This window comes from Botryllus schlosseri, chromosome 5 (genome assembly GCF_051294905.1).
Source record: "Botryllus schlosseri isolate E-star chromosome 5, Bs_hap1, whole genome shotgun sequence".
In the NCBI taxonomy this organism is placed as follows: domain Eukaryota; kingdom Metazoa; phylum Chordata; class Ascidiacea; order Stolidobranchia; family Styelidae; genus Botryllus; species Botryllus schlosseri.
In genome coordinates, this window is record NC_137240.1 from 1,274,310 (window position 1) to 1,299,779 (window position 25,470).

The 25,470-nt window shown below is 40.9% G+C and overlaps 1 protein-coding gene across 2 annotated transcripts in view; it reads right to left on the minus strand.

Moving 5' to 3' along the window:
• LOC145439583 (uncharacterized) overlaps positions 1–25,470 on the minus strand; it is a 64,400-nt gene that overhangs the window by 19,981 nt on the left and 18,949 nt on the right. The window contains exons 1-3 of one of the 2 annotated variants that reach the window (XM_080317082.1): positions 15,164–15,416; positions 10,867–11,003; positions 9,984–10,136 (exon numbers count right to left, since the gene is read on the minus strand). In XM_080317082.1, coding sequence (XP_080173208.1) covers positions 9,984–10,136; positions 10,867–11,003; positions 15,164–15,299 — 426 coding nt within the window. In that variant the 5' untranslated portion in view covers positions 15,300–15,416. Of the gene's footprint in view, positions 1–9,983; positions 10,137–10,866; positions 11,004–15,163; positions 15,417–25,470 lie in introns of those variants that run through there. The other variant, XM_080317081.1, reaches the window with a different exon arrangement.

Consider the following 25,470-nt stretch of genomic DNA (forward strand, 5'->3'; position numbering starts at 1 on the left):
CTAAAATAATTTGTGAAAAGCAGAAAATCACTCAGACGTCTAGCTCTTCTATATGAAGCCGTAGTTGCAGTGCTAGTTTTGAAACTATAAATCATCGAAGCAACAAACTTCACAAACACGAAACTACCTAACCGTGACTTCAACTTCATGTCGACAACTGCATTTCACACCGCGTTGACAAAAGACGAGAAATTCGCGCCCTAGAACCTCGCTCCGTCGACAACGTTACTGGCACGACTGCGCAACAAACACGGCCTCGTAATCCTCAAGGAAATGAGGCGGGAACTCGAGCCGTCTTCCAACCGACTACAGTAGACTGGGATCACTAGCTAATTCTAGTTGACTAATTAGAGCGAAATGTCTCTAAATCTTAGTTGTCAAATGTTTCTATCCTCCCATATTCATTTTATCCTAATTTCCGGCTTCCTGAGACTGCTGCAGGAGAATTGTATAGTGCGGAATGAGTCAAGCTTGGTGTAAGGACATTAGTTACTCTCAAGTTTACGAGAATCAACTTGATTTTTGTTCGATTTCTTTTTAATGCCAGAATTGTAATCAATATCCAAGTATTTTACGAATTTAGTAATTGTAATTCTAAACTTATTTGAAAGCAGACGTTGTATAATTCTAATTTAATTCGAAAAATCTGGACTAGAGTCCCGTGAAGCACTAGGACGTTTCATCACACACCCCATATAAATGGAATGCAACACCACGTATTTAGATGGCTCACTGCCTCCAAGTGACAGTCGGATTTTGCGATAGCAGATCGATCACCCAACAAAAACCAAACGCAGCCAAGAATTACCTTCAAACTAGAACAAGGTGGTCTGCGAGCATTGGCGGGCTTCTAAAATGCTGTTTTCTCAGTTATAAGACATTGAAAAGCAACACACGTCACTCGATTCCGCGAGATAACACATTTTCGTCGACTGTCAACATTTCTGTGATTTGTATCCACGTAAAATTCTTCATCGGTTCGGTCTTTCTTTTATGTCATCGTTGGCAGCACGAGTCTGTGCTTGAGGCGAAGGGATCGCAATACCGCGGCGATAAATCAACGTCAAAGGTCGAGCTTTTAAGAACTTTTAGTTTCAATCATTCAAGACTTGGAAAATGTGATCTATACTGTAGCCAGACTGGATAAATAGAAAATTTTCAGCTTTTCCAAAGTAGATTAGAATAAGAATTATATATAGTTTTTTTCCTAATTAGATTAGAATTTTAATTACTGAATTCGCAGACCAGAATTAAAATATGAGCAAAGCTTCACGAATACAAGAGTTGAGTTCGTCATATTGATCATCGCTCCCTCCGAATCGCCAAAACATCCATACGCATAGAAATTGGACAAAAGACAGGAATGTATATCCCTTGATGTACTGTTGCTACTATAGCATGATTGGATTCGCAGCATTCGTTGAACCGAAGCGCTGAGAGATCGGTGCCTGCGATAACGTCACAGTTCCTTACATGGGTTTCATGGTTTGAATCCAAATCAAACAAGGAATTTATGTCAATGTCATAGATCTTCACCCGAAGCGGCTTCGGGCACAACGAAACAGCTTGCACAAACCATCAATCTAGTTCGCTGAGGGTTGACTTAGCTACTGGTTTTAGAGTAATTCTAATTCTAGTTCTAGTTGCGGAAAAATAAGCAGCTTTAGTTGCGTATAAAAAATTAGTTGCCGAACAACTAAAACGATTGGCGTGAATCGTGATACCGGTGTTCTGTTGTGTGATGTTCTTACAGTCATTGCTAGCTCAGAGCTGTCACAACTAAGAGGGGCGTAACCAGGACATGGGATTAGCGATTGAAACCCCTCCACCCCAAACTCGAAATCCAGTACTATTGAAATGCCGATTACATCTCCAATGTTGCAGATTCGAAATAGAATCTAGTAAGCTGAGTTTTACTTAGTTAGTTGCGGAATTTTCAAGGGCGCAGTTGCGGAATTTTCAAGGGCGCAGTTCTAGTACAAAGTTCTAGTTGTGAGTTTTGAAAAGCGAGTAGTCCTAGTTCTAGTTGCGCATTTTGAAAACCAGCAGTTTGGACAAGTCTACACAGCATTCATTGAAACGAAGCACCGATCGATCATCCCTTACATCGATTTTATGGTTTGAACCCAAATAGAACACGGCATAAATTTCAATCACACAGATCACACAGCAGATCCTGCCGACGATCAAGTTCTATGTCAGCAAGTTTACCGAATTCAAAGCGGAACGATGGAGGATGGCGAATGAACGAGCATATCTCATATGAATGCTAAATGAGCAATACTACAGACGAACACATGCAGCTGGTACTTCACTTTCATCAGAAACCTTCGAAAACAAACATTCGAATCGAGCCGTCATTTCACCCGCAATCCCGTTCATGTTGACGGAGAGCTCTAAGCCGCTTTCCACTGGAAATACGTTCTCCGGCCTATGGACTGCGAGCAAACAAACCCACAGAACAACGCTAAATAATCAGAATCACAAAAAGGCTCGCGTGCCGACGTCCAAGTGCAAGTCATCGTTCTACTAAATACGAAAATCATAACGATCATTTTTCTCAGTTGTTTGGTTGAATGCTGAAAACCCTACACTGTAAATCAATGGGTTGAAAACAAGTGTCTTCATCAGATTCATACCCAGATATTGCACTCATTTTCATCCATTGAAATGATATGAATGTTAAATTTGTACTTAGAATTGATTGTACCTGATTTACAGCCTACGGTAGAGTGAAAATAGCCGAAACACACGATTTTCGTTTACATGTAGTCTGGATTCTGGTTATAATCAACTTATAGTTAACTTTATGGCTGGTAATGGCCTTAAACGAAGAAATCATGAAATACGGCCGAACCGTTTAGAAAGTGAATGGTTTCTAAACACCATCACACTAATAGCGAGATAACCGCTTCGGATGTCATCACCATTCTAGGGTTACGACACCGGCACGCACACTAATCGAGTGAAATTTATTTCTCCCTTCACCACGAATACCTCAAACGTTCGTAATTTGCGGTAAATTCCGACGCAGCCTGGTCACGGTCTTATCTAAGGATTATTATTTACGAAACGATGAACAGCGTTGGTGACACAACACGGTGAACGTCAAAAAACAAATTTCCATGCACCGCTATTAGTTTCAAGTCTCAAACACAGAACAATCCAGAAAACCTGAGTGTACTGTACAGTTTTTTATACAATGTTCCTTCAAATTCTCAACTAGTTGCTGACAATTACCCCTGACCAGTGTCAGCCTAAAACATCCGGGTTCCTTTCGATATGTATATATTACTCAATTGTATCCTGTAAGTCACTGTACGCAAAGATCCGCTTCAAGGCCATACCGGGAAAGCTATGAATTTCTCATAAAGCCGACGACATCTAAGCAAAGACAAACATCAAGAGACCGATATTTACCATCTCGTCGTCACACCCTGTCTTGTTTGCACACTTAGTCTTGAACACAGAATGATGTAACGCAATAGCGCCACAATTACGGCAACAAAATGAAACGGAGCCGTAATATGTATGGAGAAGTATATCTGACAGACTTGGAGAACTACATAGGAATCATGATAACGAAATGCAGGTAATATAATTCTAATCTAACTTGCGAAATTTTTCTAAGCCCTCATTTTAGTTATAATCTTAATTTGTGGTTTTTCTAAGAATGCTGCAAGAAAATTGTATCGTGCGAAACGAACCAAGCTTGCTGTACAGACATTCGCCATTCTCGTGCTTATGAGAATCAACCCTGGTTTGATATGAACTGAACTTCATTTAGTTTTATGTCTTGCCCATTCTAAATCCGGTCCAATATCCTAGTCTTTGCGGATTCCGTAATTCTAATTCTAATGTAAATTTGAAAAACATTACGTAGCTATAATTCTAGTTATGATCTCATTTGGAAAAGCTGGAAATTTTCTATTTGCCCGACTCTGCGCTGTAGCCTGCACGGCAAGGTATATCTGGCAGTCGTATCAACTCGCACGAAAGACGTGGAATCGCGTACGACCCCGAGATAATCCCAGTCTGTGCAAGATAACGGTGATGGTACTTGTAGACTGTGGTACCAGACAGCTGCTGCAAGATTATACCCGAATTTCATCATGAATACCAAGTCTGAGATATATTTTTAGATCTGGTCCCCTTTATGATTTAACATGATATATCGGATGCGGTGTCTAGATATCTCATGTATTAGAGTGCCAAATGAAGGCCAATGAAGCTAGCCTGGTGATCCATACGTACTCCCTGTCGATGAGTCTGTAGACTATTCTTAACGCCATTAGCAGTTGGCGTATTGAACTTTAGTCAAGAGATGAGCATGGCTTTGAATTAAGAGTAACCGGATTTGATGATTTTTGGCCAGTTGCATCGAATATGGATTTAAGATTTATTCGAAGTAATATCTCGAAACTTTGAACTTTGATTAAAAAATCACATGGAAATACAGTCATTACCAGTTTTTGGACTTGGATATGGACGCGACACAAAATCAACTCTTGGATTTAGATTGCAAAATACTAGGTCTTCTCTGCTGTGCTGTACTGATGTAACTCGTGCTCATTTCGGTCGCTTGCATCACTCGATTTATCAGCACGGCCTCCAGACATTCCCATGTCAAGCAATCTACGTCAGGTTCGTGGCTAATGGCTCTTCGGTTTCCTTCGAGCAAAATTGATCGCAATCAACGTGTAAAGTTACACCGTGCAAGTCACAAATGTTGCCGGGATGCGAGCAAACTCGTTCGAGAATGTCCTCAACTAGACTTGCGTACAACGTGCCAATGTAGTTCGTTGACGGTCAACTACCTACTGCTTTAAAAAAAATAAATCCGAGTATATATCTCGCGCCCGCGCAAATGAACTTATCGTCGATTCAACCAGTGATTTCCACAACACTGACACGCTAAAAGTAACCATAGCTACATACGAAAATTCTACCATAGTTACCATACACGCCTCCCCAGTCGGCCACACCAGCTGTACGCTCCTTCTTGGCACATTATTTAAACCCAATCAACCCTATCTTTTGTCCTGTAACGTTAGCAGTTCATATACGGTTTGCTGACCTATTTTCCCAAAGAAGCACTTATTGTTGTCTTCTATCAACTGACTCAAACTCTCAAGAAAGATTGCCGTGAGATATAACACGAGGACGCAATTCGAGCACTCATCGAACGCCTTATACACCGCGAGGCATGAATGAAGTCGAAATGTAGCCGAATTAAGGCAATGCATACATCAGCTAACAATTATATACCGCAACCTAACGACTTCTCAACTGGGTAAATGGGAAAAGGCTAACACTACTAACAGGCTTGCTGGAAGCAGCTTGTTTCACAAACCATATAGTCGAATCACAATTTCGCAAACTTTCTATATGTAACAGGATTAGCTTGACAAATATATATTTGAAGAGCCGCTCGTATAGGTACTGAACGTAAGTATACAATCGAATAATATACTCTATTGAAATAAACCCGTCTATCTTCGGATAACACTCGTAAGGGGTAATCGTATTCAGCTAGTGGTGAATTCAAAAAAACATTATATAAGACTGTGAATATAGAATGCTCTTTTCAACACTATACTAGTAGCTGATGATTACCCCAGACGAGTGCCAGCCAAAAATATTCGTGTTTATTTCAATATGAATATATTATTCAAATATATACTTCATCTCTAGCAAAAACTCACGTCATCTCACCTCTACACAGAAACACACTAAAAATCTCACGAGAAATTAACACCGTCTACAAAACGAAATCACATGACAAGCACTTCACCGTTTACCTACTAAACGAACTCTGTACCTGAAGGCCTTACCTGAAGAAACATTTACTTTTCTTATTCAAAGATCAGCCAAGCAAGACGTTTGTCGACTAAAATAACAGGATTTCTCTCCTTTTATGAACAACCGACGCGCGTTGCTCAAGCCTTCAGAATTTTTCGTCCCGTATACCGAGAAATTATCCGACCAGAAACGACCGGTATTCGCTCGCTTCCAAGTTGACCGAGGTTCGTCGAAAAAATCTGATTATCGAGGTTGTCACGGCGACGATGTAAATAACAACATCACATCGAAAAATATGTAAGGATTAATTTCAAGACGACCTAACCCGACTTGCCGCGACGGGGAACCGAAAATGTTTTTGCGCAAACCAAATCCTGTAAGCTTGTTGATAGAAAAGAATCGTGAAATAAACTCAAGACATCAGTCATCAGTCATGACCTCTATAGTAGGGTTATCATTATGTCCTCCCATTTCAAGAAATCTAAAATGTCCTCCGAGGACGCCTAAATATCCTGCTTTTTGAAAAATTGTCCTCCTTTATAGCTTTGCCAGCCAGGTCACTGGAGTGGACAGGCACAGCTAAACAACACCATAAATGACGCGAGATCAGTAATGTGGATGTTCGAGCGGGTCTTTCGGGGATAGGAATGGAAACATGACCTTTTATTATTTTATTCAGTCAACACCACAGAAGTATTAATAATTATCATAAAGTGGGTCATTCGGGACTCGATTTGGAAAAATGACTTTTTCTTCCTTTTTTCAAGTCAACACATCAGTTTAGTGAGCATCAGTTTACTTATCTCGTTTGAAGTCCTGTCCTTAGTTTTTCATCCGCGTGACACAGCAATTAAACCTTCCATAGAAAATTTAGGCGCAACCATCCGTGGGCAATGTTACAGCTGCTTACTCGCCGCAGACGAATTGCCAATCGGTATCTATCAAGACGTTAAAGAGCTTCATCTGTCGCAAAAACTTCTGTGCAAATCACTTCGAAAGATCCACGTATAAATTGATTCCGATAAATTGGTATCCTACGCTAAAGAGTTGTCGATAAAAGCCAATAACGCTACTCCCATTCCAAACTCCCACCTTTTCAAACAGACCGTCCGGTACTAAGTCACAAACGCATCACGACATTGCCTCATCGACGTGCCGGTTTAATAATTGACCCGCGATATCAGTGGAGCACACCTGACACAAATGGTATTTGAGCTAACGTTTTATCATGGAGTGCGAAGGTCGCGTCTGCGCGCAGTTTGTTTGAAGGTGTCGTGTCAATAATCATCGGAAATCCGCAATAAAAGCCTCGGCTAGAGTGCAACGCCAAGTGAATTCGTGGTCCTCGCTACTCATGACTAGGCACGAGAATGGCAAACGTCTGTACACCGAGCTTGGATCGTTTCGCACTTTAGGGTTCTCCCGTTGCAATTTCAGGAAAAGTCGGAAATGATAAGATTAAAATCAGAGCTAAATTAGATTAGAATTCAACTTCCGGCATTTCGCTCCAATTAGCCAATAGTAGTCCAAGTCTTATCAAGTAGATTATGTGGAATACAAGACGATATGTAAGCTACCGGGTCGTTACCAGTGTATTAACAATCCCTAGTCAACTGTGCCCCGCGTCTTACTTTATTGCCTAATCATTTCTTTCTTCTGACAAATCCAAGTCCAAACTACATATCTCCGTCTATATTGTCGGTTTATCGCCATCGCCATTCGTAGGATGCGTGATCCAGTAATATCGCAAAGTCGTTTCGTTTTGATTCCTTATCAGTGTTCAGCAATCGCTACCGAAGTGTTTTGAAACGACACAATTATGAATAGACGACATAATCAGTAGCCTGAGATGACCTTAACGATTCACGATCCGAAGCGCTAAACAAAATTTGCGATTCTTTGACGCGATAAGAGCTGGCGATACGGAATTAAGGATGGCAGTGAGCTCACAAATTGAGATAAGTTATCCGAATCGATGACATCGTCACTGTAACTCGATAATCGCGATGTCATGACCCAGGAAGGAAATCAAATCGACACGGCTATTGTCGTACGCGACATATATATTCACGAAATGAAATCTGGAGAGGCAAATATCTGAAAAATATCACTGTTTCGTCGAGCCGCTTATACGAATTAACATCAACGAGCATGATTAGATTAATAGACCGTATTTGCTTTCTTCCACGTCAGGGTTGTTGAAAAATAACTGTTTCCTTCAAATTATACTGGCTATTCGATAACCTTGTCAGGTTGGCTAAAAAAAAACGCTGCACACAAAAAACTCAGTTCCAGCCTGTAGCAGAGAAGTTCCTGGAGTTAAATATTTCTAAATTTATTATAAAAATCGGTGAAAAATCTAGTGCCCTCTGCTGGTTGGAATTGAGCCAAATTGTGGTTTCAGATAACTTGACAATTTCATGGGGATAAAAGTGAAATCTGAATTAACATGTTTCATTTTTGGATATTGAATGTATTATTTTCCACCCTTTGTAGCTTCGTTGTTACACGTTGGAATTGAGCCAAATCTGGTGTGCAATCAGCCAGTAAACTTTGAAAAAAAAATGTTAACAAACTTAATGTACATACTCTTTGACCTTTGATGCTTATATGGCTTTTGAATAATATATTCATATTGAATTGAACCCGAATATTTTCGGCCCGCACTCGCCAGGGGCAATAGTCGGCAGTTAGTATTAACTTTGTATACCAATAGTTGTACAACTGTTAAGGTTACTTGTTAAGCAACCCTTGCTGATCTGACCACATATGGTAGTAGAACGATATACCACGATAGCAGCAAACAACTACCATGCTCAACAGGGTTACATCATCTCTAAAAATAACGCTGGAATCTTGATGATTTAAAAGCACGACTCCCATATCTCAAACCAGCAACGCGCATCGCCAGTTTCGCGTGATAAATTCGACTCCCGATCGCGGATCGCTGTACCCGAATCTGATCGATGTTTTTCACATCGGTAATGACAGGGTTACTCGCTACCGTGGCCAGAGTTTTGAGTTCCAACAATCGTAGTAACGCTAGAAAACGGTCACGAGCAAGCACTTAATTGCATGTTTTCGGCACGTTTTCTAGAAACCAATTGCAGAATCGCGTATTTTAGTTATCTCCATAATAACAACAACTAGCTAATTGTAATCACGTTATTGCAACTGCATCTGCTCAAGGATTCATACACAGTCCACACGATGTACAATCCTGTAAACCCTAAACTTCGCTTCGAATTCTAGATATAACTCACCTAATACTACCGTGAATGTAGAGTAGGGTTGTTTAAAATTAACTTTTTTTAATTTCTGCACGGCTAGTGGCTAAAATTGTTAGGTTGGCTAAAATACGTTGCAGCTCAAATTTGGCTCAATTCCAACGAGTAGAAGAGAGATTGGCGTTGAAAGTTTTTTTAATTAATTATTAAAAATTCAAAAAATTGTACAAATTTCACTGGCTGACCCATGAATTGTTAAGTTGTCTACAAAAACTACGCAAAACAAATTTGACTCAATTCCAACCAGTAGAAGTGGAGCTATTTGAGTTTTTCTTCGATAATTCGGGGATTATCCTAGATCCATGGTTAATCCAAAAATTATCATCGAAAAACTCAAATAACTCCGCTTCTATTGGTTGGAATTGAGTCAAATTTGTTTTGCATCGTCTTTGAAGACAGCGCAACAATTTCATGGGGTTGACCAAAAAATTGGACAAACATCTTTTTTTGCATCTTTAGGTAAGTAAATTCAAAATTTTCAAACTGTACGAAATCAGCGATTATTGGCTGGAATGAATTAAAATTTGGTGTGCGTCGTTTAAGGCAACCTAACGATTTAATCACGTAACCATCCAGATTCAGCAAAAAAAGCTATTTTTGAACAGCCCTACTGTACACAGCCCCTATTCCACGTTCTGACAAATCGGTCCGTTCCGCACAACGGCGACGTTGACGATCAGACTTGTGCTACCTCTAAAGTCGTATCGATCATTCCTATCCGATAATGAACATTATGTATTCGAATCGAATCATTTTGTCCAGCCCTATAACCACGATCTGACAAATCGTTTCGCTCAGCACAACAGCGACGTTTAGCGGAATACCACGAGCGGCGGCGAGTGATGCGATAATTCTTTCTTTACGGCACAACAGCCACATCTAGCGATTACTCACGGAAGATATGAAGCTGGAATTCCTGTTAGAGTTCGGCGAGAAAAATTCGGCCTCGTACGGCGAACTGGAATCGAGCAGCAGCCTGGCGTCGAACGAATTCGGCCGCTGGACCCTCGGGTATGCATTTGAACCTCGCAAATGATGATTGATATCCTGAAAAAGATGTGTTTCTAGTTAAGACAACCGCGTCTGTGATTTGTGATGGTATGCCCGTCTTGGCCATCACTGGTTACACATTTAGGTCCGATCAATAGTCGTATTACGAGTGTTTGTGATGGTAAGTCGTCTGTAGCGACGAAATACAAGGTACATATTGAGATTTAAGATGGGAACAATGTCATTCTGAAATGGAGGTTCCATCTTCAGAATTTATCATCTCACTTGTAATAAATATTCATCATGAGTATATTCCTATGGTTTTATCATTTCAAAATTTGTTAATGCATAGTTAAACATGTGCACCAGTAATCTATAGTAATGTATTAGATCAGTTTACAAACAATTTGATCAGTTCAACACACCCCAGATTGCGACGCCATGCAAGGATAGAGAAGGTTTCGAAACGACTCGGTGTAGTCTTTGAAATAAGACACCGACCTGGGCGAGGCGATGGCAAGGAAGATGCGTTAGATATGTAATGATTTTTTGCGAATCAGCGAAAATTTGGGGTCGCGTAGGCTAGCAGGTCGCGTAAGTGTTCTTCAGTTTACTATTAAAGGTTAAGAACCACTGATTTAATGTCCGTTATCGATTACAAGCAATATCATATCATGAATTTCATGGCTGATAATATTGTCTTCCGTTATGTTATAAATTTATGATATGGAAGAGTGGGTAAAGTGCGGGAGCACGTGGCGCGTTGCTGCAACGAAAAGCGACTCACTTGTCGCGTTCTCTGATGCAGATGAATGACGCAGGGCGATCTGGATTCGACCGTGAATAAATCTTCTTCCACGGAGTTGGGCGACTGATAGTGCAAGTGCGACGGCAAGCCACGTTCCAAGTCGAGCTCCGACACGGCTGAAAATCAAAACGATGATTCGTATTTGGCTGGATCACGCAAAGCACCAGTTGTGTGATTTGTAGTCGGCGGCATGTCACCTTTTACCTAGATTTTCACCCGAGCGATACATTGAAATGACGTTATACAATTTCGCTGAAGTATCTAAGATTAGAGGATTAGGATTGTCGAGTCGACACCGATTAAACCGATAACTAGCACTTTCGCCGATAACCCCGATATAATCGATCGAGATTGCAAATATATAGCATCTCATGGGTTCCTAAACGTTTCATTTTTCACGACCCCAAATTTCGATTTGAAAATGTTGCACGACCCCATCATCACTCTGTTTGGCGTGCTGGTTACTAAAAATTGGTCATAACCTTCGTCCAAACCTACTCGAAGCCTATGTGTGAAGCTGGCGACTTTTAGTACTGCAATAATAGTATTGACTCGGCGATACCATTCGATACCTTCGCATTCCTCAGTAATCGTGTTTTCTTCTATTTTGAAAATATTAACCAAAATATTCAGATATGAGCCACCAATAGCATCCGCTTAATTGGAATTTTTGTAATAGTCATTGGAATGGTGTATAATTTTCGCCTCCCCGACCCAAGAGAATAGTCAAACCATCCCATTGGATCCGCGACCCCTAGTTTGGGAACTCCTGATCTATCTTCATGCGCATTTCCAAAACTTCAGATTATTTATTTGAACCGCTTTACCGCCATTTATGCTTGGGCATGGGTATAATGGGCATCTTGGACATGAAATAAACTCGAAAGGCTGCATTTGGACGCCTGTAAGCACTAATCAGTGGTGGTTAGAGTAACGGAGTATTTGTACTTCTTCAGACTCGAGCAGATTTGCCAACTCGCGCTGATTACTAATGTGGTCACTGGTCAGGTCATGATTTCCAACTACGTCAACTTCTAAATCAAAGTTTGAGCAACAAAAATAGATCAATATTCCCATTCTGGCAGTCGTAGATTATATTATTCCTGACTCACTGCTGCCATGATGCGACGCTACGAAGATTGCCGATATTTTTACCTCTACCGACCGATGCCGACATTTCCTTCAAAGAGTAGTACTCTGAGACTCTCGATCATAATAGGTGGGGTTTAGTTAGGATCAGACCGGGTCGGATAGGGTGTGAAATTCTGTATTTGTACACCAAGTTGTGTACGAGACGAATAGCTGTTATCGGTATACTTGCGAGCAATGCGCAAACAAAGCACTCCGGCATGTCGCGCTGCTTGCGCGATAAGACGCGACGCGGGACGTTTGATCGATGTGTGCGGATCGACGTGTGCTAGCCGCACATTTTCGGCAAATAGTGTACATGCTACAAAACGTGACAACCGAGCGATACCGACACACCAAAGTGACCGATTCATGTTTACACGTGACAGAAGCGATATCTATAAATAAAATTTCGGTTCCGAACACTAACTTTTGAATAGTATATTCATATTGAAATGAACCCGAATATTTACGGCTGACATTCGTCGGGGGTAATCGTCAGCAACTAGTAGAGAATTGGAAAGAACATTGTATAACAACAATCGTAACACAAAATATGACGTCACCAGCATGAAATTTCGAATAAGAGAGCGTTCATTACACTAACTTTGGAAAATTCGAAACGAAAATGGCATTCTGGCACCAAAAACTACACACGCCCGCCAAATTGACTAAATTCAATAATAATATATTATATCGAATCAATTGAACATTCGGCGCACAATGTTCCTTTCAATTCAATTACCTACTAGTTGAATTCTCCACTAGTGGCTGACGATTACCCCTGACGAGTGTCAGCCGAAAATATTCGGGCTTATTTCTATGGGGATATATTATTTAATTGTATAATTAAGTTGTGTGCCTCCAAGAGTGTGTTCAAATTGACTAAAATTCGACTTGAGGGAATCGTTAGATATTGTCCGTGCGAATTGAAATCTGATCGACAAGAAGTTCAAAAACCAATTCCCTCAGTCGCGCGACGCAAAATAATTAAGATATATTTCTTAACGAAACTTTACACAACGGGAAATCAAACTCGATTCCTTGCTAGCCTACTTTGAACCGCGAAACATTATCCAAGAAAGATTTCGATACAACTTCAAGCCCTGGCGCTAGCACTTAGCAGAATGTTGTTTGAGTCAAAAAGATTTTGTTGCGGGTTCGAGTCCGATCGAGTTGCACTCCAAAATTCGAACCTTAAAGATTTATCCTGGCTCGCCATGTTATCAGTGTATGGGGTGTCTTAAAAAATCCTAGAATGAAAGTGGGCCGTGCTACAAGTCGTCAAAGATCAGGAATCACAAATAATTTGGACATGGTGTAAAATGACCATAGATGTCGAAACACGCGTTTACGCGTTTACGCGAAATTCAAGCCAAGGACTCTTTCGCCTCAAACACCTTAGAAGCCAGCCTTTTCAAGACTCTAGCGCGCGGCAGAACTCCTACAAGCATTTCGCGAATGTAACACAGAACCTCAACGAGCGACAAGGAACACTCGACGCGTCTCAACCACACTCGAAGGATCTTAAGGACTTTCGAGTCGCCCCAAACCGTTTCAGAGTTTCGAGAATAGACAAACCTTTTCTGTGCGAAAAAGGAATCGAAAATCGCGCCATTGGAGCGGTCGGTATGAAATCGTTCAAAGAAGGGCTTCCGAATCGATCATTAAACCACGAATCAAGTCGAATTTCCGAGTATGTATAAAAGTATGGGCAATTTGGAATGCTCAAATGATTAATATTTAGTGACGTCAAAGCAATCACACACATACAAGGTCAGTGCCGAAGCACGTCTAACTAGGAAGTATTCCAAGTAGGTTTTGGCAGGGTCGCAACCAAGCCACAAGGTTCCGAGTCACAAGTCCATCTCACTTTACTCGAGTCAAGTCGAGTCCGAGTCCAAGTCATTATGTTCACTGTTCCGTTAGGGAGTTCATTCAGGTTCAACCCACTTTTTCAACTCTGCTGAAGTGATATAGAACAACTCGCATTCATAATATCGTAATTTTCCTGAGTCCTAACAGTTCTTGACCCTATTTTTCAAGTATCAGGACGGATTAACGAAATACCAATAACGTTGCAACTTTACTATTCTTCGAAGTTACAATGAAATGTCTGTCTTCGCCGTCCTAGTCTCGAGTCCTGTGACTTGGTTCAAGTCATACACAATGACCCGAGCACAAGTCGAGTCGATACACAATTTGACTCAGCCGAGTCGAGTCATTTTACGCATTTGAAAAAAGTGACTCGAGTCAAGTTGAGACACCAAAAAGTCGTGACTCGAATTTTGTATTGACTCTACGTGTACTCGAGTAAATGTGCATGACTCGAACCAAGTCATATGACTCGAACCAAGTCACATGACTCGAGACTAGGACGGCCAAGACCGACATTTCATTGTAACTTCGAAGAATAGTAAAGTCACCACATAATTGGTGTTTCGTCTATCAGTCCTGATACTAGGAAAATAGGGCGAGAAACTGTTAAGACTGAGGAGAATTATTATATTGTGAACGCGAGCCATTCGATATCACTCGAGGGGAGTTGAAAAACGTGGGTTGAACCGGATTGTACGGAAAACTGAACAGTGAACATAAAGACTTGGACTCGGACTCGAGTCAAAACACCACGTATCGCACTAGACCCTCTACTATAGCTGACTTGGACTCGGCCTTGACTAGGTGGTGAATTGAAAACGACTCGACTTGACTCAAGTAAAACTGTAAAAGTAAGATTGACTTGCGACTAGGAACGTTGTGACTTGGTTACAACCCTAGAAATTCCGGTTCTACCAAGGTGCACTGCTTCGTGCTTTGGATGCTGCGTTACAACTGATCCAGATTTCAAGTCTCCAAAGATTCAAGTTGATACAATATTTCTTACTGGTCAAGGACATAAAATTTCAGTGCTCAAAAATAATAGCTTCTCACAACTCGCCTCGAACCATTAGAATTAATACTATAGGTTCAGATTAGAATAATCGCATCATTGTGCAAAGTCCTACTCAATAGTACACAGAGATAAGCTCTCTCTGCCTTCGAATAACAGAGATCTTGTGAAACATGCAAATTCAAGAATCCGGGAGCTGAGCAGCGAAGAAAATATGATCCACCCCGCCCCGGATTTCGACGAAGTTCTTCCACTCACTCTTGTAATATCCCTTCGGTTTTTTTAGACTCCATCGTTTACTCTTTTTCCTCGAAAACGCCCCAAAATCGTCCGAGTACGGGCTCCAGTTCTTATCATAGTCGCGTTTGTCGCTGGAATTCAACGCGTTTCCCATCGCGGCTCAATGAAGGCGCACCTCTCGTTATAATATAATATACAACCGCTCTATAGCAAGACTATTTACATGAATAAAGATAGCTCTGAAATCATACCAAATAAAAACTACGTGTTACTAGAAATAAACGCCTCGTCATCTCCTCCGAAATAAACGTACAGCTAGTGAAGAGTGGAGTACCAGTATCGAAGTATAATCGCCTACGGTACAGACTTTCAGAATGACGATACCGCCATGTCAAGCCATGATGAGCGATTGGTGGGTAATTGTCGTACAGATAGAGGGTGGTTGAAAGGAAATTGTGGTTGATGAAACTGGATAAAAGCCTGTTATGTTATAGCTGCTGGTCGGACTTGTACAAACTATACTGGATTTACAAAATACACAACTAGAACTAGAAGTAACAACCTTTAACTACAGAGCAACTCACACATTTTAGAAAAGAAATAAACTAGAAAGAAATATTGAAGATATGCAATCAGCATTTCAAAAGGGCGGAGTTTCGAGTTTGAAATGGGAGGGTTTCGACCCCCAAAACCCACACCCTGGCTACGCCACTATTAGCAGTGATGACTCTGAGCTGGCAATAATGGCTGCAAGAACATAACACAACAGAACACCGGCATCACGATCGACAGCATGTGTGTTCTAGTTGTTCGGCAACTAATATCATTGATATGTGCAACTAGAACTAGAACTATTTACTTTTCAAAATCCGCATCAATATCTGAAACTAGTGCTACCGGTAGTCACTTTTCAAAATCCGCAACTAGAACTAGAACTGCTCAGAAAATTAGTAGGTAGTAGATCGCTCGTTTGTGCAAGTCCATACACTACACAGCCATGTCAAGCCATAATGAACAACGAAACGATTGGTAGTTAATTGCTGTAAATAAAGGGTGCTGAAAAGGGTTCTATGCTTCATTATAGTATTATACTAAGCTCATATAAGCTCATATACCTTTCATTCTACGGTAGTATTGCGCGCGCTAACGTCTCGCACTCGGCCGATAGCGAATGAATGACAGATTTACACAATGATTCGCTTAAGGAAACAAAACCGCCTGTCATAATTGATGAAAACGCTGTAATCATTCTCACGCCGAACAATAATTTACAACGGTTGAAGAGCACCGCGTAGTAAACGCGCTACGCTACCGAGGGCGTCAAACGACCGCAGGAAACTGACAAAACTTAATATATTACTCCAATATAGAGACGTAACTCTAGTAAGGTTTATTTTCCCCAAGATGCTTCGCTTGCTATATACAATACCACCTGTTTATTTACATAATAGCCGCTACTATTTACGTAGCTTCAACCATCATATATTCGCGCTGTGATCTACATACAATTATTTATATTTACTACAAAATTTGTCTCGTCCTTTGGAATACTCCCTGTGTTATGTAATATTTGCTATTCACTGTTACACCTTCGCAATGTACCACGCACTATTGAATCAATTTTTTTCTAATGCCTGCGGTTGACTCGTTCACTATGCTGCACTGATTTCTGGCTGACACATTACTTATATAAAATCATATATCCCTACGAATATTTGTTTTATATCACAATTCTTCAATGAAATGCATTTCTTGTACAACATCCAATCAATCTTTCGTGTCACATACAATTCGAATTCTATGCTTGAACTTTTTGCGATGATAAATAAATTCTACCGGGCATTACGCTGTTAGAACATTCAGCTATTCATGTCAAGCCGAAACATTCTGCCGACACCCCGCACACACGATCATACGTCGGAATACTCGTACTTGAATTAATTCATCACAAAGCGCATCCGACTCTGTGCGTTCTAAACATTAATTATGAAACACCGGATAAGCCTGGATTACATGCAGCTGTCCCCTTTCCCAACTCCGGCAGGTGGTTCGCGGACCCGGTTGTCTATGTCTACGCGAAGTGTTTCAAAAGTAGCATTAAAATTGCGTCTAGGATTGCTGCGCTGTTTTCATAGACGTCAGTATGTATTACACAGGTTACATAAATATACCGGGCGTAATTCGGAACCGAATCGTATAGGCTGCTATTAAATTTTAATGACGAATAAACGTTCTTATTATTGTGAGTCTGATACACAGACTCTTTATGACTACAAACCTACTTTTTATCGAGAAAGATGTGCATAAGGGGTTGTACAAATGAGGCTCAGATAGCATTACACATAGGTAATACATACATTGTAAAAACATGATTGAAAAATAAGGGTATATATACCAGATTTCTATGATAGCGTGGGTTACAAAAAGGGCAAATGGCACTTCTGGCACCAGATTTTGTTTCAGCACCAATCCCAATGGGGAAAACAGGTCACATGCGCAATTCTTATCGATACATATCGAACTTTTATCGCTTTCTTGGGGTAGTAGACGAAAACAGAGCATATCCCCCCCCCCCCCTAGGATCGACCTGTCCCACCCCTAGGATCGACCTCTCCGAGGACTGATGCATCTGAATTTTTCTCACCTAATGAAATGCGAAATCTTGCACCATAGAGTGGCGTTAACCCCACTCGCATCTTACGCTATGGTACAAATCGACGAAACACAAGCTTTTGGTTTAGATTAGAGTGCGCTACAACAGCGTACCATCGACTGCTAGATGCATATTCGAATGCACATTGCACAACAGAGAGCTGCTCTGGCGAAACTTCTGCCTCGCATTTTCAGAACAGATGAGCGACCTTTTCACCTCGCTTCATGCAAGTGCGTTTATTAAGTGCCAAGTTGAAAATCAATCCCTGAGAGACAACGTGAACAGATTGGCCGCAATATTGTACATATGGCTGATTCCAATATCTCACCTGCTTTAAGCTAGCTTCTCATCTAGAATATACGCGACAGGGCAGCACACTTGTACAGTGTACAGTGTGTACACTACTGAATTGCAAATAAGCTTAACAATGTTATAGATAGAATCGGCATTTCAAAAGGTCGGGGATTCGAATTTGAAATGAGAGAGCTTCAGACCCCAAAGCTCACCCCTGGCCACGCCACTGGTAGTAGGGACGACTTTAAGCTAGCAATGGCTGCAAAAACATCACATAGCACAGAATACCGGTATCCCAATTCACGCCAAACGACGACACGTGTTTTCTAAATGTTCGGCAACAAATTTCTTTAATGCGCAACTAGATCTAGAACTACTCAAAACCAGTTATCGCTAAGCGTTTGTATAAAGCAAATCGAGTCTAAAATGAACGTCGGGTGATGATCAATTTGCGATCAATTCCATATTGCGAGTCCGTTCAATAATTTACGGCCGAAATATTTTCGTATCACGGCAAGTAGCTTGATCCAATCAATTGCAAATTGATGACCGTAATTGAAAAATCGAATACTGCGGAGACATCGCGAACCATCCGGATTTTGTTACTGATTTTCTGTTCCGATATCCGCTGTAGGTTCAGTTTATAACACATGCTCGTTTGTCTCCAAGGCATCAAGCTGAGGACATTTTTACGACCGGAAGCCATAATCTATTGTAAGAAGCACTAAAATTTCATTGCTCTCGTGTAAACCTTTACCCTCGCGGTAAGTTGTCACAATACAGACGCATCACATGCTGCAGTCGCACATTAGGACAACGGATGCGAGAAAATAAATCGATGCGTAAATAAATATGTCAAGCGACAATCCATTGGTACAAAACGCGATCCATAGCCAGAACATATCGCAGTAAATTGTACGTTCAGAGAATAGCGACTCATATTTACCATAAGCCATATTCGTCCATGTACCATGTACGTATCTATAAGCTCCTTTAACTGTACAAAGTTCATAATATCCTGTCTTTCTGACTCAATGGTTACTTGACGGGTGAACGCTCGCGCAAATCTGCAAAGCTTCGGCTAGCCCCCACTTTCAGCCAAGTCACAAGGACATAAATCTAACATATTACGCACCTCGTACATTACTGTGCAATACTGTTGCACAAACCCTGCACTAATAATAGTCTAGTTCAGTGGTTTTTAACCTTTATTGACCGGGCGAACCCCATATTTTCGCCTTGTCACAAAAACAAAACCTAACACAATGCACATCTAGTACATCACTACAAAGAACCGTTGCAAAAAATGAACTGTGTATCAACAACAGCGTCAAAGGAAAAAAAAACATTAAAGCATGATTTTCACACAAAATGAATATCAACTGCAAATCAGTGCGGCTTCTGCTGTATAAGTCTGGCGAGTGTCTTGACCCCCCACCGAACCTCTGATATTGGCTCAGGGGACCCCGGTCAAAAACTACTGTTGTAGCTATTTCTCCGAATGCGCGTTATCACACTAACTCCTTGGCCCTTCGCCAGACTATATACGGTGACCAGCAATCTTACAGTAGCTATACAATATATGCTCTCTGACCATGCACTTGAACACGATGTAAACATTTTTGATTGCGGTCTGCAACCCGTAATATTCAAGTCCAAACATCTCATCAACCCTTGCCGCCCGTGCAATCGCAATGCTCCAGGCAAGAACCACTTAAAGTTTACTAAACGACTGCTGAAGTCCCGCTCGGTAATTGATCGCTGAAGGCTGGATGTCACAAAACATCTCGACTCGACAGATTTCAAGGACACTTCAGCGCGCTGCGCGGTACCACGGCGATTTTCGCAAATGCGGGATTGATCTCGATGTCGCGACTCGACGAAGTATTGATAATGCTCGCTCATTCGGAAAACAGATTAACATTTACTCTGTCGGTGCATTTACGCGATTACGAATGATCGTGAATTAGCCACAAATATTTATACATTGAAATAACCATACACATCGTGTATTCAACCAATTTCTACAGTAGGGTGGGCTAAAATCTAATAAAAGACACTTTCTGGTGGAAATTTTTGCTTTTATACCACTCAAAAGGGGTGCAAATTTGTCAAATACCGATTAATATGGGGACACATGCCAGACTTGTACGAACTATACTGAATTTTCAGAACTTTTCACAACTATAACTGGAGCTGGAACAACTCACTTTTCGAAATATGCAACTAGAACCAGAACTAGAAGTACTTACTGTAACTACAACAACTTCTCACTCCTGAAAATCCGCAACTAGAACTAGAATTACTCGAAAAAAAGAAGTTACTTGTCCGTCAAGGCACTAGATTGGTAGTTCGTGCAAGTCTGCGATATATCCATATTCATAAGAATTGGGATACTGTACTCGTTTTAACCAACTGGAATAAGTATGACGGTAAAGTTTGGTACCAGAAAGTGCAAATTTGTATACTAGGCTATGGTGCCAATCTGTTTATTAAACCCATTTCCCAGCCACGCATTTACAGTGTATCAACAACAGTTCGAAAACACGATTATAAAATTTCACCGTGAATCATCAAAACCTCTCTTCCTATACTACGAGGCTGCCAACATTACGTTGCATCAGAGTGCCAGCACACTTCTAAAATCTACTGGATTGATTTTCAAAATACGCAACTAAAACTACTCACTTTTCAAACTAGCAACTAGAACTAAATAACTCGCAACTAAATAGATTCAATTCTGAAGCATCTTATCGGAATCGGATCGCCATTTCGCGTGACCATCAGTGCAAGTTTGAAATGTAAAGTTTTAGACCCCTAAACTCCACCCCCTGGCTACGCCACTGTTAGTAGTCATGACTCTGAGCTAGCAATGGCTGCAAGAACATCACACAACGGATCACCGCGCAACTAGAACTTAAAGTACCTCGCAACTAGAAATCGAAATAGAACTATCAAGAAGTTATTAGTTGACCGCCAACTAGATTGGAAGTTTGTACTGTGTCGTGCAATGTTTCGTAAATCGGCCGCAAATACTTGACATACGCGCGCGGTTCGCGCGCAGACATCTCTATTCTAACAGATCTTCTGTTAATACCCGACTGGCGAAAAGGTTATCTGCATTAATACCGCGACGAAATCGCAGGTGCCATTCATGGGTCGCAAGCACGATTAGCGACACATTTTAATCCATTCCAGATTGATGGTTATCGCGCGACGGCGAGCTTTCAGACGCGCGATTTTGCCGCTACAAGCGAGTCAATATTTGATTGTCACACATCGTACGGTACACAGTTAACGTTATACGACTTGTACCTGCGTGGGTGAAGAGTGTCTGTGCTACAGAAATAGATTGCGAAAGTCTGCGACTGTACGAATGGTTGCGAAACGCTATTCTGCACAGTGCACAATGGCGATAATCTGACAGTCACGGGCGGGTGCTAATGAATTCACACTGGATATTGGATATATCTTCCACATGGTCGATCAAAACAGTGGGTCACGCACCCAACATGTTCCGCATTCGGTTTAAACTAGGAGAGCAATGTAGTGACGGATTTTGACTTCAAATGAAACGACAATCAGCTGCCTTGGCTTGTAGGCAAAATGCGTAAATGCATTAATCGAACGTTCATTACAAGAGTTGGGAGACTACTAAATTTTCATCTTGTCCAAATTAGATTAGAATTAGAATTACTGAATCCGAAAAACTTGGTAATTGAATTAAATTCTCACTGGAATGAAGTACAACAAAACAGTTTTCCTGTAGCATGTTCAGGTAAACCAGAATTAGGTTAGAATATAAATTATCTGTAGTTGTCCAAGCCTGCTCAGTGCTCAGTATTAACAGACTAATATCCGCTATGATTACCTGAAGTCCGTCAACATCGCTGTAAGCTATAATTGGGCGGTATTTATGCAGTTTTTACATTGGTGCTAAGACAGGGTTTACATGCAATTTCGTCGTAATGAGTTGTATAACCGAAGGAGGTTGGAAGGAGGAACGATAAAACATTCACACACGAATCCAAATCTGACTTAAATCTAAGCCGATCCGATGTTTAAGCAGACTTAATATTCCGTATACAGTTATACACTCAATACTGAAAACCGTACCAGGTTTGTACAAACTATCGGCTTTTCAAAACTTGTGCAAACTACCGGCTTTTCAAAACTAGCAACTAGAACCAGAACTCAACTGAAGTAGAACACTAGAACTAATTAGATTCAATTCCGAAGCAACTAGTATGAATTAGCTCTAAAAATATCGTATATAGAATAGGGCTCTTCAAAAATGACTTTTTTCTCAAATCGCACTGGCTACTTGATAAAATTGTTAGATGACCTAATTTAAGCCTACACACCAAATTTGGTTCAATTCCAACCAGTAGCCGCATTGCTACAGGAGAAGAAAGTTTCTATTTATCATATAAAAATAGATAACAAAAAATTTGAAAATGTTATGTTCACCCCACGAAAGTGTTAGGTTGTCTATGGAAACGATGTTCACCAAATTTGGTTCAATTTCATTCAACCAGTGGGAGCGGAGTTATTGCCGTCGGAAAATTTGGATGGGAGGGATTTCGTCCCCTAGTCCTACTCCCTGGCTACGCCACTGTTAGTAGTGATGACTCTGGAACTAGAACTACTCACTTTCTAAAATCCGGAACTATAGCTAGATTTTGAGCTAGTCACTTTCAAACTACCGGTACCCGTCACCTAACTAGACTGTTAGTTTTCACAAGTCCGGACCTTACTGTCAACTAACGCTATACATGTAATGATTTCCGAACGTTAGCGAACAAGACTTATCTCACATCGACTACAATTAGGCGCGCTCACCACGCTCAAAATCAGGAAATCGCGGGTTACGACGACAGGCGAATTACCAGCTAATCGCCGGGCCATTATCACGAATCCAACTCGTATCGTAACAAAACACGAAGACGAATAATTACACCGCACGGGATAAACGCCGAGAATTTGCGGACAAATTGCACCGAAGAAGGATAACGTGGATTAGGATAAGGTTTAAAGCAGACAAGCGAAGTTACACGCAAATTTGACGACTTACAAGCTACTTGTAGCATAGGAGCGTTTCAACTCGGTTAATGTTACACAAACGATCATCAGATCAAGCCTCGTTTCATGGGATTTGGAAGATCAAGCGTCTTCATTGGAAGAAAACTAGTATACCCAATCCAGTACACCTGTTTGTGTGTAACAGGGTGAATGTGTGTGTAGCAGGGTGAATGGTTTTAAAGCGTGTTTACATAGCAAGGTCGCGCTGCGTGCACACTGTACAATGTGTACGTACAGTGCATTAATGACCACGATGCATAAGACTGGCATGGTTTGTGGAAGTGGTCACAGCGTTGCGACTTAATTATAAGTTAGAAGTAACGCCCCAAATTTTTACCGACTGCAGGTAGAACAAGGAATGCCAAGGCACGTTAAATCCGCCTATTGAAGTAGAGAATCGATGGTTTAAAAATAGATTAGGTCAGAGAAATTGCAAGAATCGTCGCGACTTACGCCAAATGACCAATGACACTACAAATATAATAATATAATATTTGAAAACATAGTCAGCCAACGTAATACAGTGGCAATTTTGCGTGGCTCCTATGAAGATTCTACTCATAAAAGTTTATCACAGGACTACTTTCAACTTAGGAAATTCTAAGTGTAAAAAGCGAGCAGTTTTAACAAGAATCTGTTCAGCTAGAAGTGGAAATAATCTAAAACAAAACCACTCGAAACGGTAGCGCAAACAGGGAAAACCTTCTTGAGAACTTCGAAAAAGCAGAAGTGTACTCCGTTACTGATCCCATTTTTTGGTGGACGAAGGTCAGTATAGCAAATGCGCGGAAGCCAAGCAATCAGTGACCGCGAAATCTCAAACCAAAAGAAAACGCGGGCACCAGAATAAGAATTTTCGTAGTGTCAATATGATCAAAACTTCCAATTTTGAAATCACTTCGCGGGTATTTATTCAAACCGTGGACAACTAGTGGTGTTGATCTCGATTAGATCTTAACGTACTTGAGTTTAGAGTCCATTGACGAGGGCGCCGGTTCGCACCTGCGCGATACGGTCTCGGATTGTTGAAGGATTATGAACATCGAGTGCTTTTCTTCAAGTTGGGCGGCTTGTTATGAACTTATGATCGACATTTTAATGGGAAAATCGCCACGCTTCAATTCGCTCATATAATCGTACTGTGGTTAACTGCTGCCAATGTGACCATGAGGTAAAACTCTCATTAGAAGGGGCACGACACAAAGCCGATCAACAAGCACCCCCAAGAACTCAGTCTGTCTAGCACGGTGGTTCAACCATGTTAGGTACTGGACTGGTAAAATTTCAAAATCAAAACTAAAACATACACAAATTGAAATTACGTCTAAATATATGCAACTCGAATGAAAATATTCGAAACGCGAATTAAATGGGAAATTCGCTGCTGCCTCTGGGAAATTACAAGCAGACTTGAACAATTAGTTCTAGCTGTCAAAGTGAAATGTTGGTATCGAATTCTTACCTAATTTGTGAAATGGTTATACCTACGCTGAGAGAACTGAACAGTATGCAACGAGCCAAGCTCATGTGCATTGTGCATACATTTGCCATGTGAACTGTGATTTGATATGAGCTCAGCTCGATTCAATCACCCAAGTTCTCGCAAATCCAGTAATTCTAATCTTTTCTTGAAAGAATGTGTAGCTCTATTTCTAATCTAATTTGGAAAGATGAAAAATTCCTAGTTGATGCACCCTGATTCCAAATCATGCAGTGGGTTCCATTGAAGTTTATGAAAATCGAAGTCCTGTTAAAACTACCAACTTGGTTTTCACTGCCCGGTTTCTTTTGAAAGAACTTTTGCTTTTTGCTACATTCTCTTACAATGCCAAATGCCGCTAAATTTTATTGTCAACATTCAACTCATTTTGTTTGAAAAACTTTCAGATATAACTGGTCGTTAACGAGATGTAAGCTACTTCTAAGATGAACAGTTTTAACGTACGCCAAGTCCATTTAAATCAATTTAGAACTTCAGGAATCATTTCTCTACTTAATGAACAAGTGTGATAATTCTTGGATGTTGTATTGAGATAAAAATATATTAGTCGGACCGGTTACGGTAGTTGAAAACCGCTGGTCTAGAGTCCGGTCCGGCCGCGAGACAGGTTACATCACTTCTGATTCGGAGTCGCGAAATTCGATTCGAGGTTAGGCGGCGATGTCTCGACCCGTCTGAACTACATTCACACTAATTGAGTCTTATGGGATGGTGGAAATATGAAATTCGTACATCCTAGTACTAGATATACCTTCATAGAAACTCAACGCGGAACTTATTCATAATTCAATATAG